The sequence below is a fragment of the Salmo trutta genome, chromosome 8 (assembly GCF_901001165.1).
Source record: "Salmo trutta chromosome 8, fSalTru1.1, whole genome shotgun sequence".
Classification (NCBI taxonomy): domain Eukaryota; kingdom Metazoa; phylum Chordata; class Actinopteri; order Salmoniformes; family Salmonidae; genus Salmo; species Salmo trutta.
Genome location: NC_042964.1, coordinates 41578917 through 41595742, shown reverse-complemented (window position 1 = coordinate 41595742; position 16826 = coordinate 41578917). Strand labels below are relative to the sequence as shown.

The window sequence follows — 16826 nt, the reverse complement described above, 5'->3', positions numbered from 1 at the left end:
TCACCTGGGGGATCGTCTGAGACCAGCCACCCAGACAGCTGATGAAACTGAGGAGTATTTCTGTCTGTAAAAATGCCTTTTTGTGTGGAAAAACTCATTCTAATTGTCTGGATCTAGCTCCCCAGTGGGTGGGCCTGGCTCCCAAGTGGGTGGGCCTATGCCCTCTCAGGTCCACCCATGGCTGTGCTCCTGCCCAGTCATGTGAAATCCATAGATTAGGGCCTAATTCATTTATTTCAATTGACTGATTTCCTTATATGAACTGCATTGATATTTTTGTTCAGTATAATTACAGAATAATTACGACCATAGTAAAGATTACATGGTACATTTCCTCTCTGTAAACTACTCAGAAACCTGTTGTGGTACTACTAACTCTATCCGTATGGAACACTGGGAGCCAATTGGCTTCATTGTAAATCCAACGTTTGTCACCTTTCAGTGCTACTTTGAAGACTCTATGTCTGCGGGCCACTAGAAAGAACCATCACAGGAGAAATATATGACGGTCTATTCTCCCTGGGGCTTTGGCTCGCCAGCACTTCACTGAATTTCCCTCACCGCCTCGCTGTCAGAGAGGAGGGAGGGGGAGAGAACAAAATCGATAAGCACTCTCCTTTAAGGAATAACATTGAGTGATGCTCTAAAATAACTTTGGGATCTACAGCCTTGGCCTTGCCACAGTGGTGTGCTAATGGCAGTGGCAATCTTCCACCATTTTGAATTCGCTGTAGTCTCTCGAAAAACTGGTTTGCTGCTGCTCACAAAGTTGTTGAACGGTAAACAAGAAAACATTTGAAAAATAGGAAATATTGTTTTAAAATTTAGTTTGTTATAATTGTTTTAGCGGTTAAACTATGTCACTTTGCGTTAGTATAGTAATTATCAATACCCATACATAATATAACACCTCGCTCTCCATCACTGACTCCATTTCCTCTTGCATCCTCGGTTGACCCTAAAGTCACAGGTTTAGGGCTGAGTTAAAACCTCTCCTCTGCTCCTTGGCCAAAGCAGGGGCAGCGGTCTGAGACTGATACCTTTGGGATACCACCACATGTTCCAGTGTTTGACTGGTCATTTTTTTCCACACAGCCTGGCAGACTATCTTTTAATGGAAGTGTCGGAGATATGGCAGGATCCTATTTCAGGCCTGAAAGCTGGGATGGAAAGTCATATTCCCACTGAAGGAACCTCAAAGCTGTGACACTTTTTCAAATGGGATTTCTGATAAAATAATTTCTAATATCAATGACACAGCAGGAGTGTAAATAAATGAACTGATATAACAGTGGAATTTGGCATTATTTTGATGAGGCAGACTGCACTGCAATTGGATTCCGTTGTGCATCATGAAATATAATGTTTTTAAATGGTACTGCAATCCTCTGTGGTTATTTACAATGTTTTGACATCAGCGGTACGTGAACGTTATAATGCACAGCCCACTGGTGTGAAATTCAATGCAATAACCCAGGCCTTGTTTTCTATACTTTATTCTGCATGTATCTAATACTGCAAGACACTTTTGTGTTGCTTAATTAAAATAACCTGAGTCCCCGAAAGCAATAAAAGCATTCCCTAATTAACTACATGGTGTGTCTATCCCCCTTGAGACCGCGACGCCTGCGGGTGCACCGCACTTCAACTTTAAGCAGTAGTTATCTTTCGTTCCGCCACACACAACGGCGAACGGAAAACGATGGAGGCTCTGGATGATGGAATGCGTGTTCAGTGTTCACAGCTCCCGAGAAGAGGTGCAAATCACATTTCTGCAGCCGTAGTCAAAAACCATCCAGCGAGCGGCAGCCGATGCGCCACACAATGAGACGCCTCCTTGGCTTTCAGCTGTGAATATCAACGGCCAACTGATAAGTCTACCATCTTTCCTCCTCCAGATGCCTTCAAGGACACAGCAGGGCCTTTTGGCTCATTCGCTCTGAACCAGGAGGCTCCAGCTGCATTTGTCTGGCGCTCCGAGTCCCCAGCTTTCTTATCAAACCCATGTTTTTTACCTTCCAGACAGAATTGATCTGATAACCGTCTGGAATGGGGACCATTGAAATATGACAGCTGAGTTATCAGACAGGGTTTTTTAACAAAACCTTGCAGACTGCCAATGGCTATGGAACTCTTGACACACTGAACAATGCAAACAGGATGAGAGACTTTTGGTTGTAACACATCTTTTCAGACATACACTCTGGGATGAAGAAGAAAAGGTTACAGTAACTGAAAGGTGTTCCTCTCACAAAGTCCGCCATTTTACTGAGCTTCTGTAAGAGTCTATTGGCTCTATTTAACAACAGCTTTTAAAGGAGTCGGTCATGACTTTAATTACATAGCAGAAAACAAATCATTCAGTCCACATTCATTCTGGTTATAGATGATGGGGATATTGTCTATATCGCTGGTTCCCAAACTTTTTATAGTCCCGTACTCCTTCAAACATTCAACCTCCAGCTGCGTACCCCCTCTAGCACCAGGGTCAGCGCACTCTCAAATTTTGTTTTTTGACATCATCGTAAGCCTGCCACACACACACTATACGATACATTTATTAAACCCGGCTTGTGGGAAGTGACAAAGAGCTCTTATAGGGCTAGGGCACAAATAATAATATAATAATAATCAATCTTTTTGCTCTTTATTTAGCCATCTTACATATAAAACTTTATTTGTTCATCGAAAATTGTGCATAACTCACTCATAACTAACCACAGGTTAATGAGAAGGGTGTGCTTGAAAGGATGCACATAACCTTGCAATGTTGGGTTGTATTGGAGAGAGTCTCAGTCTTAAATCATTTTCCACACACAGTCTGTGCCTGTATTTAGTTTTCATGCTAGTGAGGGCCGAGAATCCACTCTCACACAGGTACGTAGTTGCAAAGGGCATCAGTGTCTTAACAGCGAGATTTGCCAAGGCAGGATACTCTGAGCGTAGCCCAATCCAGAAATCTGGCAGTGGTTTCTGATTAAATTACATTTTCACAGAACCGCTTGTTGCAATTTCGATGAGGCTCTTTTGATCAGATATCGGTAAGTGGACTGGAGGCAGGGCATGAAAGGGATAACGAATCCAGTTGTTTGTGCCATTTGTTTCGGGAAAGTACCTGCGTAATTGCACACCCAACTCACTCAGGTGCTTCGCTATATCACATTTGACATTGTCCATAAGCTTGAGTTCATTTGCACACAAAAAATCATACAATGATGGAAATACCTGTGTGTTGTCCTTGTTAATGCAGACAGAGAAGAGCTCCAACTTCTTAATCATAGCCTCAATTTTGCCCCTGAATATAGTTGTGGAGAGTCCCTGTAATCCTAGATTCAGATCATTCAGGCGAGAAAAAACATCACCCAGATAGGCCAGTCGTGTGAGAAACTCATCATCATGCAAGCGGTACGACAAGTGAAAATTATGGTCAGTAAAGAAAAAACTTTAAGCTCGTCTTTCAATTTAAAAAAAATGTGTCAATACTTTGCCCCTTGATAACCAGCACAATTCTGTATGTTGTAAAAGCGTTACATGGTCGCTGCCCATATCATTGCATAGTGCAGAAAATACACGGGAGTTCAGGGGCTTTGCTTTAACAAAGTTAACCATTTTCACTGTAGTGACCAAAACATCTTTCAAGCTGTCAGGCATTCCCTTGGCAGTAAGAGCCTCTCGGTGGATGCTGCAGTGTACCCAAGTGGCGTCGGGAGCAACTGCTTGCACACGCGTTACCACTCCACTATGTCTCCCTGTAGGGGCTTTTGCGCCAACAGTACAGATACCATCACATCTTGACTACCAAAGTCCATTTGATGTCACAAAGCTGTCCAGTACTTTAAAAATATCCTCTCCTGTTGTCCTGGTTTCCAGTGGTTTGCAGAAGAGGATGTCTTCCTTAATTGACCCCCCATAAACGTAACGGACATATACCAGGAGCTGTGCCAGGCGCGCCATGTCTGTTGACTCATCCAGCTGTAACATATAGAATTCACTGGAATGTATGAGAAGCAGTAATTGTTTCAAAACCTCTCCTGCCATCCCAGCTAGCACAGTGGATCTGGGCCGATTCCGGCTGAGAGTCGGGGCACTCGGCTGAGAGTGAGACTCGGCTGACGTAATGTGACCCGAGTCTGGGCTGCCTTCAGCAGTATTACTTATGGCTAGGATGTGGGGATTGAGCTCGGTCCAATTCCGGTGTGAGTTATCTGGCCCAAATGTATTACTTGGGGCTTGGGCCGATTGGGGCTACTCTCTGGCAGATGATTACACGGGCTGCTTTAAATAATTAACATTTCATTATTTATTTTTCCATATTTTCTCATTGTTTCTATGATAAAAAATATACAATTAACATTTAAATCAAATTCTTTAAGAATCCTGTGTAGTATTTTAGTATTTTCATACTTTGTGCAAGGCAATTGATAACCATTAAAAAGTTTGTGGATGGAGCCTCCCCAGTGGCGCAGCAGTCTAAGACAGTGCGTCGCATTGCAAACTGCGTTACTACAGATGCTGTTTCGAGACCCATGCCGGCCGCGACCGGGAGACCCATGAGGCGACGCACAATTGGCCCAGCGTCGTCTGAGTTAGGAGAGGGTTTGGCCGGCCGGGATGTCCTTGTCCCATCGTGCTGTAGTGACTCCTGTGGGGGGCCAGGCGCATGCATACTGACACGGTCACCAGGTGTATGGTGTTTCCTCTGACACAAACAGTTTTTTTTGTGGATGGGTAAAATTTGTATGTATAAAATAATAATATTTAAAATGACTAAATCGGGTAATTTTGTATACATTTATTTAAATTTACATCAGGCCGCTTCTGGGGGGATTCTGGTAAGATGCCGGCAAAATCGGCTGAATTCCGGTAGACGGAAATGGCCCGATGTACTTGGGCCGATTCTGGGTCGAGTCCGACACCCGATTCCGGGCCGATTCAATCAGTTTTGGCCCCCAGGAAGAGGGCCGGTTCTGGGCTAATTCCTCATTGCTAGCTGGGATGTCACTGATGATTCGTGAAACAGTGTTGTTTGATGAAGTCATTGTCTGTATAGTTTTTTTGGCCTTATCCCCCAGCATTGTCCCAGCCATATCCGTGGCAGCTGGAAGTATTAAGTCCTCCACAATAGTATGGGGCTTGCCTGTCCTAGCCATTCGGTAGCTCACCATATAAGACGCTTCTAGCCCCTTCTTATTAATGGTATCTGTTGCTTTTATACATGTCTTACTACTCAAAAGTCATTTTAATTCTCGCTCAAAAACCTCCCATGGCTTATTTTTCTAATTGACATGTTTTGTTTCTAAACGTCTGCACAAGAGTGAAGGTTTCATCGAGTTGTGAGATAGTACTTTTGCACATATAACACACTGTGGGTGAGGAGAGGCACTATTCCCAATATAAGTGAACCCCAAATCAACGTAATTCTCATCATATTTGCACCTCTTCGCTGGGTCAACGTCCCTATCTGTTGTTCGGTGCTTTCCCAGATAAGGGGGCAGTAGCTCTTTGGCTGCATCAGATTCACAACTGTCAGTGTCCATGCTAGCTGGGCTAACAACAAATGTAGAATTACTGATGCTAGCATTGGATGTGCTCGTGGACATTGTGACATTTGACATTGTGTTGTTATTATTTCGGTGAACACAAATTTTATTTTTGGCAGGGAAACGAGGCTACTCAGGCAAGAAAAAAACCTCACCCAAATATATAGCCCCGTTGGAAAATATAAATGGACTGTTGTGTGAATCCCATTTTTATTTGGTGTACCCCCGACGGCATTGCGTGTACCCCTAGGGGTTTGGGAATACCTGGTCTATATGAATGCAGCTGTTACTGTATTTAAACCTTTAGATGCAGTTTATCAGAACGCACTAGGGTTTATTATCAAATCAAATTTTATTAGTCACATGAGCTGAATACAAAACGTGTAGACCTTACAGTGAAATGCTTACTTACGAGCCCCTAATCAACAATACAGTTTGAAAAAAAAATCTGTAATAGAATAAGATTAAGAAATAAAAGTAACAAGTAATTAAAGAGCAGCAGTAAAATAACAATAGCGAGACTATATACAGGGGGGTACCGGTACAGAGTCAATGTGCGGGTGAACCGGTTAGTCGAGGTAATTGAGGTAATATGTACATGTAGATAGAGTTATTAAAGTGACTACGCATAGATGATAACAACCCAGAGTAGCAGTGGTGTAAAAAAAGGGGGGGGGGGGACAATGCAAATAGTCTGGGTAGCCATTTGATTAGATGTTCAGGAGTCTTATGGCTTGGGGGTAGAAGCTGTTAGAAGCCTCTTGGACCTAGACTTGGCGCTCCAGTACAGCTTGCCGTGCAGTAGCAGAGAGAACAGTCTATGACTTGGGTGGCTGGAGTCTTTGACAATTTTTAGGGCCTACCTCTGACACCGCCTGGTATAAAGGTCCTGGATGGCAGAAAGCTTGGCCCCAGTGATGTACTGGGCCGTACGCACTACCCTCTGTAGTGCCTTGCGGTTGGAGGCCGAGCAGTTTCCAAACCGGGCAGTGTTGCAACCAGTCAAGATGCGCTCGATGGCGCAGCTGTAGAATCTTTTGAGGATCTGAGGACCCATGACAAATCTTTTCAGTCTCCTGAGGGGAAATAGGTTTTGTTGTGCCCTCTTCATGACTGTCTTGGTGTGCTTGGACCATGTTAGTTTGTTGGTGATGGGGACACTAATGAACTTGAAGCTCTCAACCTGCTCCACTACAGCCCCATCGTCCTCCTTTTCCTTTAGTCCACAATCATCACCTTTGTCTTGATCACGTTGAGGGAGAGGTTGTTGTCCTGGCACCACACGGCCAGGTCTCTGACCTCCTCCTTATAGGCTGTCTCGTCATTGTCGGTGATCAGGCTTACCACTGTTGTGTCATCGGCAAACTTAATGATAGTGTTGGAGTCGTGCCTGGCCGTGCAGTCAAGAGTGAACATGGAGGACAGGAGGGGACTGAGCATGCACCCCTGAGGGGCCCCTGTGTTGAGGATCAGCGCGGTGGATGTGTTGTTACCTAGCCTTACCACTCGGGGAGCGGCCAGTCAGGATGTATTATAGACGATTGGTTTAGTACACATCACTGTATTTTGTAACTTCATTGTTAACTTCATTGTTACTTAATTGTTAACTTATAGACGTATGAGATACCAGACCTGGTCTTAGGGTTGGCTAACTCTGGAGATCCCTACAATCTCCACTGAGTTACAGGTAAGTAAATCTGGTTTAGTTTTTTTCACTTTACTAGTGGAATAATCTCCAAGGCTCTCTAAAATTGGACGAATTGGTGCCTCTGGGACAATTCAACCTGTTGGGGTTAGGGGGCAGTATTTGCACGGCCGGATAAAAAAAACGTACCCGATTTCATCTGGTTACTACTCCTGCCCAGTAACTAGAATATGCATATAATTATTGGCTTTGGATAGAAAACACCCTAAAGTTTCTAAAACTGTTTGAATGGTGTCTGTGAGTATAACAGAACTCATTTGGCAGGCCAAAACCTGAGAAGATTCCTTACATGAAGTGGCCTGTCTGACCATTTCTTGCCCTCCTTGATCATCTCTAACAAAAACAGGGGATCTCTGGCATGACGTGACACTTCCTACGGCTCCCATAGGCTCTCAGAACCCGGGAAAAAGCTGAATGACGTAATTCCATTCCCAGGCTGAAACACACTAGCGCGTTTGGCAAGTGCTCTATCAGAGGGCCATCAGACTGAGGCTCGTGCATGAGGGGATAGCATGCTTTTACTTTCACTCTCTTTGTAATAAAAAACGATTTCCCGGTCAGAATATTATCGCTTTTTTACGAGAAAAATGGCATAAAAATTGATTTTAAACAACGGTTGACATGCTTCGAAGTATGGTAATGTAATATTTTGAAATTTTTTGCCACGAAATGCGTCGTGCTCGTAACCCTTATTTACCCTTTCGGATAGTGTCTTGAACGCACAGACAAAACGGCGCTATTTGGATATAACAATGGATTATTTGGGACCAAACCAACATTTGTTATTGAAGTAGAAGTCCTGGGAGTGCATTCTGACGAAGACAGCAAAGGTAATAACATTTTTCTTATAGTAAATCTGACTTTGGTGAGTGCTAAACTTGCTGGGTGTCTAAATAGCTAGCCCTGTGATGCCGGGCTATCTACTTAGAATATTGCAAAATGTGCTTTCACCGAAAAGCTATTTTAAAATCGGACATATCGAGTGCATAGAGGAGTTCTGTATCTATAATTCTTAAAATAATTGTTATGTTTTTTGTGAACGTTTATCGTGAGTAATTTAGTAAATTCACCGGAAGTGTTCGGTGGGAATGCTAGTCACATGCTAGTCACCTGCTAATGTAAAAAGCTGTTTTTTTATATAAATATGAACTTGATTGAACAGACATGCATGTATTGTATAACATAATGTCCTAAGATTGTCATCTGATGAAGATCATCAAAGGTTAGTGCTGCATTTAGCTGTGGTTTGGGTTTATGTGACATTATATGCTAGCTTGAAAAATGGGTGTCTGATTATTTATGGCTGGGTACTCTGCTGACATAATCTAATGTTTTGCTTTCGTTGTAAAGCCTTTTTGAAATCGGACAGTGTGGTTAGATTAATGAGAGTCTTGTCTTTAAAATGGTGTAAAATAGTCATATGTTTGAGAAATTGAAGTAATAGCATTTCTAAGGTATTTGAATATCGCGCCACGGGATTCAACTGGCTGTTGAGTAGGTGCCCAGAGAGGTTAAAAGGCTGATTGAGGACCATTTTACTGAATAATGTTTGTTTTCTATGATTGTGTTTCGCTTTCAGTGTTTTGATATGAATATTCATGTAATATTGATGGGCATTATTGATGTGTATAGTGTTTATTGATGGGTATTGTTCAAATCAAATTGTATTTGTCACATGAGCTGACAAGAACAGGTGTAGACTTTACCGTGAAACTCTTACTTATGAGCCCTTACTTACGAGCCCTAACCCAACAATACAGAGTTAAAAAGTAACATTGATGTACAGTATATAGTGTATATTATTGTGTATAGTGTACATTGATGTGTATTGATGTCTATTGAAGTGATGCTCAACTGAGAGACACAACCACTTTCAGGTGTGGCAATAGATAGTGCAGGATCAGTCAAATCGGTGAGACAGAATAGGAATCATGGAAGCTAAAGGGCTCTATTCATTGTCTAGTTTTGGAGCAGATTTCCATACTATCTCAATGGTACCGGTCACGGGGCAGAGGCAGTCTGAGGGAGTTGGAGCGGTTAGATTTTCCACGACGGGTGAGGTTGATGAGACGGGCGCATAGTAATCAGTCACTTGCTGACTGCCTCGGGGCATGTGGGGAGCTTCCTGCTTGTTACCACATTACCCATGGTCCTCTGAGGAGATACCTGCCTCCTTACATCTTTATATAGAGGATCCAATAGACTGGCAACAGTAGTGGGTAGGGGGGTGGGTGGTGTGTGATGATGTATCATGGTAATAGGCATGGCAACACAAACTAATATATTATGACAGCACACTGTTGGTCAATTAACCTTGACATTACATGTTGTTATGCCAACAAGAGCAGCACCCCCAGTCCTTGCCCTTTCCCACTGTGGGAACAACAACAATGACAGTGCAACAATAGCTGCAAACGGGGGTGATGAATATGTAACAGAACAAATAACCAGCTACACAAACTGGTATTTGTGGTAAGATTTACAGTATGTAAAACTAATAAGGAAGAAAGTGATTGAGTTTCAGACCAGGCCTCTGATTCCCTTCTTTGAAAGGCTACTCTGGGGGTGGGTGAGGTGGGAGGTAGTGGGCATCTCATTTTATTTGTTTGAACGCAAAATGGTCAAGCATCACACTGTTGATGAGGGGAGATCTCAGCCTGCGCTCCATGGAGCACCCTCCTGACATGGGCCCAGGTGTGCGGGGGGGCAAGCAGTTTGGTCCGAGGAGGTCTGTTCTTCCCTTGTGTAAGCTGCGAGCTCTAAGTTCTGGTACCCCAGCCCCATCCTGCTGCCTCATGGCAGGCCTACTGGCTCAGTCCAAGGCCCGGGAGAGGACCGGGACTAGAGCCAGACAGAGAGGGACAGAGAAGTTTGTCTTTGCTGATCTACCTCCAGTCTAATCCTCAGGGGTGCTGTCATTTCTGAGCAGAATCTAAATGAAATAAACTACTCAGTAATTATTGTAAATCATTTTTTGAAATGTTCGCTTTCAGTCACCTGTACATCTAATTTTCTTTTAAAATCCAAAACAGTCAATTTCGTAATGAGTATGAATAGCTTTTAGTGTAATACCCACAGAAACAGGTGTGAAAAAAAACACTAATATCGACAGCCTTCGAAAATAAATGTTTTTAGAAATGTCATTTTTGATACGTTTGTCTGTGTTATTTAGAGTAATGGCGGCGAGTGTGGAGACAGCAGTTATGGATCAAAGCATTTCTAACACTGAGAGGTTCATTATTGTCACTGAAAACAAAAACCTTTTGGTGTTTAGAGGGAGTGCTGGAAAAATCATTACAGCGCCTCCCTCTGAGGTCACAAGGCCCTGAGCATGGTGTGGTGCGGCCCAACACAGATACAGCTGCAGCAGATACACCCCTCTGAGCGTGGCCATGAGCTTTATGTGGTGCTCGCTACGGCATGACATGGTGTTCTCCATACAAGCCAATAATATCAGTAGTCTGACCACAAACCTTTAGTGGTAAACTTGAAAGAGAGAAAAGTGGGACAGTCTGCATTCATCTCTACAAACATCCTGGTGGTGGCAATGCATGCTGGGATTGCGGATGGAACTACAGCAGGTAATGGAGGAAGTAATGCTTTTAATAACATCCTCTTTGTTGTAGGTACTCCTTGGTGGGAAATAGTTATGAGACAGCGAATGAGAAATTATTTGATTTGATTTATTAGGATCCCCATTAGCCGACGCAAATGACAACAGATAGTCTTACTGGGCACGTATCAAAAAAGACATTACAGACAAAAGACTATACAATTTCCATACACTACATGTTAATGTTTTGAAATGTATGTGTGTGTGCATCTATCAGTTACACATACATGACAGTACTTACGCACAACAAGCAGGTCACATGGGGGAGCGGCGTTGTGCATTGTGGTGTTGCTTTATTTATTTTTTTAAACCAGGTTTGGTGGTTTAAAATACTTTTGAGAAGGGAAAATGTATGAAGAAAACACTGAAGATTTTTGTAGAGATGCAATTCAACTCCATTTGAAAAACAGCCACTTCTAGCAGCATCAGCTAACAAGTGGGGCTGAAGAGGAGCTTCTGGCTCGGAGATTAATCCATGGATCTTTGTTAATGTCACAAGGCATTCCTCTGAGTTATACCAGAGATACAGCACAAGATGCCCAACTCTGACAACACCATATATTCAGCTTTACCTCCAGGAGTCAAGTCTTATAGATAACCATCTAATTCTATGTAGAAATACCCACAAGGAAAAATTTGCTATGGCAATGGATTAATTCTCTTTTATTCACGCTGCCTTCTCCCCTTGAATATTCCTTATTAATGCCCTGTCCCCATCCTGGGAGTAGCTGTATTGATATTCCCTGGCACAAACACGTCGCTGGGCATTTATCAGGCTGGCAGCGCTCGGCGCGGAGCCGCTCGTTTTCTAGTTCTGACTGAGTGCTGGAGAAAAAACTGTAATTTAAACTCTACTATAATGGAGTGGCTGTTTTGGGGACTGCTTGCAGATAGCATCTCTGTCTGAGGCGCACCCAACAACCCCTTATTTAGTCGTTGTCCACATCACACAATGTGATAATTAGGGAGAGAGGTGGTACATGGGTTGTTCCAAAGCCTAATGGGCTGGTTGCCACCGTGTCATTGCCAAATACAGACAGTGAAATGAAGGAAAGACAGGGTGTTTTGGAAGGGTAACGCAACTCCATTGTGAGAGTGCTGAGGCACCAGGTTAGCTGTTGCTGGCTAGGATTAGGGGGTGTAGTTTAGTAGCTAGATGTGGCAGGTGGCGTATCTTCAAGCCCTCTCACGGTGAAACAGTTCTGATATGAGGGACCATTACTCTGAGGCACAGGGGACATCAGAGTCACCCCCCTCCACAGTGTTTTCATTATGGCTTCCATATGCTCCTCAGTGGTGCTAATTTCATTGGAACACCCAATGGCTCCAACACACTTCTATGAGGAGACCAGAAAGTGTTTGTCGCTTGTCATTTGTCAATCAATGAAAGTCTATCTCTAGTCTGGTGGGGTAAAGTCCAGGGTAGCACATACTGTCCACGGACTACTGTCTAAAGCTTCTTCGGCTTTATTTCCCAAAGCAAATATGTTGTTGGTTTTAAATTAGCCTCCCCAGACGCAGGAGAAATCTCTCATCACTATCAGGCTCCCTGCGCTATGAATCTAGGACAGCATAATATGACAAGTGGCGTCATTCACGTTGGAGCTAAAGCAATAGAACCTCTCTTTTTCACGGGAGCCGTTTCCTGACACGAGAATTACTTCCACATGAGCCGGTGGATATGTCTATGTTTAGGACTTGGGAGGCTGAATGCAACAACATCCACTGGATAAGTAGGTTGGGGTTTGGGATAAACAAAGGATTCTGCTGTCCCAGACTAACTGCTACTGTTCCACAGACATTACAGGCAAAGACAAGTGTCTCCTCCGAAATCACTGGGTGGAACATTTTTATATAGGAGTGAAGGGTTGACAGTTGGTCAGGATTCCAATATGCTGGAGTCGTGTGTCTTCTGTCGGGGGAGGGTATTGATGGAGGGAAGAAACACAGGGTGCCCAGCAATACAGACAACCTTGGAGATTGAAAAAGTGAATTTGCTTTGAGAAAACCAACAATTTTGGAAATTAGACATACTTTCCAAACAAAACTCTAAAATCAATGCTGTTTGTTTTCTTGTCACCTCAAATGCCAAATGGGTTTCTAAAAGTAGTCACAGTACTTCTGAGTAATACCATTAGTCCCTATCCACAATCAGTGATAATGACCACTTGTACTTTGTTGATTGCAATTAGTCGCTAAAGAACAGATCCAAGGGTGCTGTAAGGCATTTGTGAGATGTCTACAGGAAGTATCTACTCAACCAATCACCACCCTGTCACCGGGCAGGTTAGGGGACACCAACCACTAACATGACTCACGTGGGATTTTGTTGAGCTCATTCATGAACTTGTCCTTGAGCTTGGAGAAGTCCTCGCTGGATCCAGTGCCAGAGATGTCGGTAGCGTTGGCACCGACCGTGGAGGCAGTGGTGGACATCGGGGCCGCTGCCAGGGCTTCCCTTCGACTCTCAGCCATGGTGGTGGTGGGCAGCCAGGTAGAAGCTGGAGGAGAGATGGAGAAAGAATTGAGTTTAACACACCTAATTTAATATAGCTTTCACTGTACATATAATAAATAGATACAGAGAGAGAGGCAGATCGAAGGTAGAACGAGAGAGAAAGAGACAGAGAGACAGAGTGAGAAAGAAAGACAAAGCAAGAGAGAGTCAGGTAAGATTAGCTGGTTGTGACAGATGCCTTCCAGGGACAGTTTTCTCTGGCCCTGCTATAGATGAGTGAGTGGATGCTCCCTCTGTATGACTAGTTGCTGGCTCAGCCTGAGTAAACACACCTGGAAACCACAATGATCCTGCAGGGTTCAACCAGCAGTCCCAGGCAGATGAAGCTGGCTTTCACACCACACAAAGTCTGTGTCCCAAATGTAGGGAATAGGGTGGCATTTGGGACGTACACAAAGCCTCTAACACCTCCACTTTCTACTTTAAGTGTGGACTTTTATGCCGTTGTCTATTCTAGTCATGCAAATGGACTCCCAGGCATGTGATTGGATTGAGAACAAATATAGTATTGCTAACCTTGATCTGATTGCCTTGTAGGTTTACTAAGTGTGTTTATGGGAGAAAACATATAATCAAATACAGAGTGCAGCGTATTCACAGGATTAGATTGTTAGCTGTTGCTCACTCACTTTGCAGGCATTGACAAGCCTGTTAGCATGAGGCAGTGTTGCTCACTCACTTTGCAGGCATTGACAAGCCTGTTAGCATGAGGCGGTGTTGTTCACACACTTTGGGTTTGCCTGCTGTTGTATGGGAACACGCTGTGAACGCACGAGAGGACTGTGTTCTCCAGCTGTGTTGTCAACACGTATTTAATGACCCTGGCAGATTTGAAAAAGACATGCTTCAGGGTGTTGAACACAAATCAAATCAAATCAAATTGCATTTGTCACATACGCCGAATACAACAGGTGTAGACCTTACAGTGAAATGCTTACTTGCAAGCCCTTAACCAACAATGCAGTTTTAAGAAAATACCTAAGAAGAAAAACAACTATTTAAAGACCAGCAGTTAATAACAATAGCGTGGCTATATACAGAGGGTACCGGTACAGAGTCAGTGTGCGGGGGCACCGCTATCGAGGTAATTAAGGTAATATGTACATGTAGGTAGAGTTATTAAAGTGGCTATGCATAGATAATAACAGAGAGTAAGAGCAGCGTGGTCCTGGATGGCAGGAAGCTTGGCCCTGGAGATGTACTGGGCCGTACGCACTACCCTCTGTAGTGCCTTGCGGTCAGAGGCCGAGCAGTTGCCATACCAGGCAGTAATACAACCAGTCAGGATGCTCTCGATGGTGCAGCTGTAAAACCTTTTGAGGATCTGAGGACCCATGACAAATCTTTTCAGTCTCCTGAGGGGGAATAGGTTTTGTCGTGCCCTCTTCACAACTCTCTTGGTGTGCTTGGACCATGTTAGTTTGTTGGGGATGTTGACACCAAGGAACTTGAAGCTCTCAACCTGCTCCACTACAGCCCCGTTGATGAGAATGGGGGCGTGCTCAGTCCTCCTTTTCCTGTAGTCCACGATAATCTCCTTTTGTTTTGATCATGTTGAGGGAGAGGTTGTTGTCCTTGCACCACACGGTCAGGTCTCTGACCTCGTTGTCAGTGATCAGGCCTACCACTGTTGTGTCATCAGCAAACTTAATGATGGTGTTGCAGTTGTGTCTGGCCATGCAGTCATGTGTGACCAGGGAGTACAGGAGGGAACTGAGCACGCACCCCTGAGAGGCCCCCGTGTTGAGGATCAGCGTGGCGGACATGTCGTTACCTACCCTTACCACCTGGGGGCAGCCCGTCAGGAAGTCCAGGATCCAGTTGCAGAGGGAGGTGTTTAGTCCCAGGGTCCTTAGCTTAGTGATGAGCTTTGAGGGCACTATGGTGTTGAACGCTGAGCTGCAGTCAATGAATATCATTCTCACATAGGTGTTCCTTTTGACCAGGTGGGAAAGGGCAGTGTGGAGTGCAATAGAGATTGCATCATCTGTGGATCTGTTGGTGCGGTATGCAAATTGGAGTGGGTCTAGGGTTTCTGGGAGAACGGTGTTGATGTGAGCCATGATCAGCCTTTCAAAGCATTTCATGGCTACAGACGTGAGTGCTATGGGTCAGTAGTCATTTAGGCAGGTTACCTTAGTGTTCTTGGGCACAGGGATTATGGTGGTCTGCTTGAAATATGTTGGTATTACAGATTCGGACAGGGAGAGTTTGAAAATGTCAGTGAAGACACTTCCCAGTTGGTCAGCGCATGCTCAGAGTACACATCCTGGTAATCCGTCTGGCCCTGCGGCCTTGTGAATGTTGACCTGTTTAAAGGTCTTACTCACATCGGCTGTGGCGAGCGGGATCACACAGTCATCTGGAAAAGCTGATGCTCTTATGCATGTTTCAGTGTTACTTTCCTCGAAGCGAGCATGGAAGTTATTTAGCTCGTCTGGTAGGCTCGTGTCACTGGGCAGCTCTCGGCTGTGCTTCCCTTTGTAGTCTGTAATAGTTAGCAAGCCCTGCCACATCCGACGAGGGTCGGAGCCGGTGTAGTATGATTCGATCTTTGTCCTGTATTGATGCTTTTCCTGTTTGATGGTTTGTCAGAGGGCATAGCGGGATTTCTTCTAAGCTTCCCGGATTAGAGTCCTTGAAACCTTGAAAGCGGCAGCTCTACCCTTTAGCTCAGTGCGAATGTTCCCTGTAATCCTTGGCTTCTGGTTGGGCTATGTAATCCTTGGCTTCTGGTTGGGCTAATTTGTTTCCCTATGGTTGCACATTTACAATGCTGATATTAATTAGATAAAACTGATTTAAGTTTCCCTGCATTAAAGTTCCCGGCCACTAGGAGCGCCACAATTGGATGAGCGTTTTTCTGTTTGCTTATGGCGGTACACAGCTCATTGAGTGCAGTTTTAGTGCCAGCATCGGTCAATGGTGGTATGTAGACAGCTACAAAAAATACAGATGAAAACTCTCTAGGTAGATAGTGTGGTCTACAGCTTATCATGAGATACTCTACCTCTGGCGAACAAAATCTCGAGACTTCCTTAGATATCGTGAACCAGCTGTTGTTTACATATATGCATAGGCCCCCGCACTGTTTCTTACCAGAGGCTGCTGTTCTATCCTGCCAATAGAGTGTATACCCCAACAGCTCTATGTTCTTAATGTCGTCGTTCAGCCATTACTTGGTGAAACATAAGATATTACAGTTTTTAATGTACCGTTGGTAGGATGTACGTGCTTTCAGTTCATCCCATTTATTTTCCAGTGGTTGAACGTTAGCTAGCAGGACGGAAGGCAAAGGCAGATTAGCCATTCGGCGCCTAATCCTCACAAGGCATCCTGATCTCTTCCCGCAAAATCTCTGTTCCCTTCTTCAGCGAATGACAGGGATCTGGGCCTGTTTGGGTGTCTGTAAAACTCTGTCTAATCTGAGGTGAGTAATTGCAGTTCTGA

The 16826-nt window shown here is 44.2% G+C and overlaps 1 protein-coding gene across 4 annotated transcripts in view; it reads right to left on the bottom strand.

Moving 5' to 3' along the window:
• Positions 1-16826, bottom strand: part of LOC115198976 (synaptotagmin-1) — a 238873-nt gene that overhangs the window by 39382 nt on the left and 182665 nt on the right. For all 4 annotated transcript variants that reach the window (XM_029761443.1, XM_029761447.1, XM_029761444.1 and 1 more), the window contains one exon: positions 13177-13359. In XM_029761443.1, the coding sequence (XP_029617303.1) occupies positions 13177-13333 (157 nt within the window). In that variant the 5' untranslated portion in view covers positions 13334-13359. The remainder of the gene's footprint in view (positions 1-13176; positions 13360-16826) is intronic.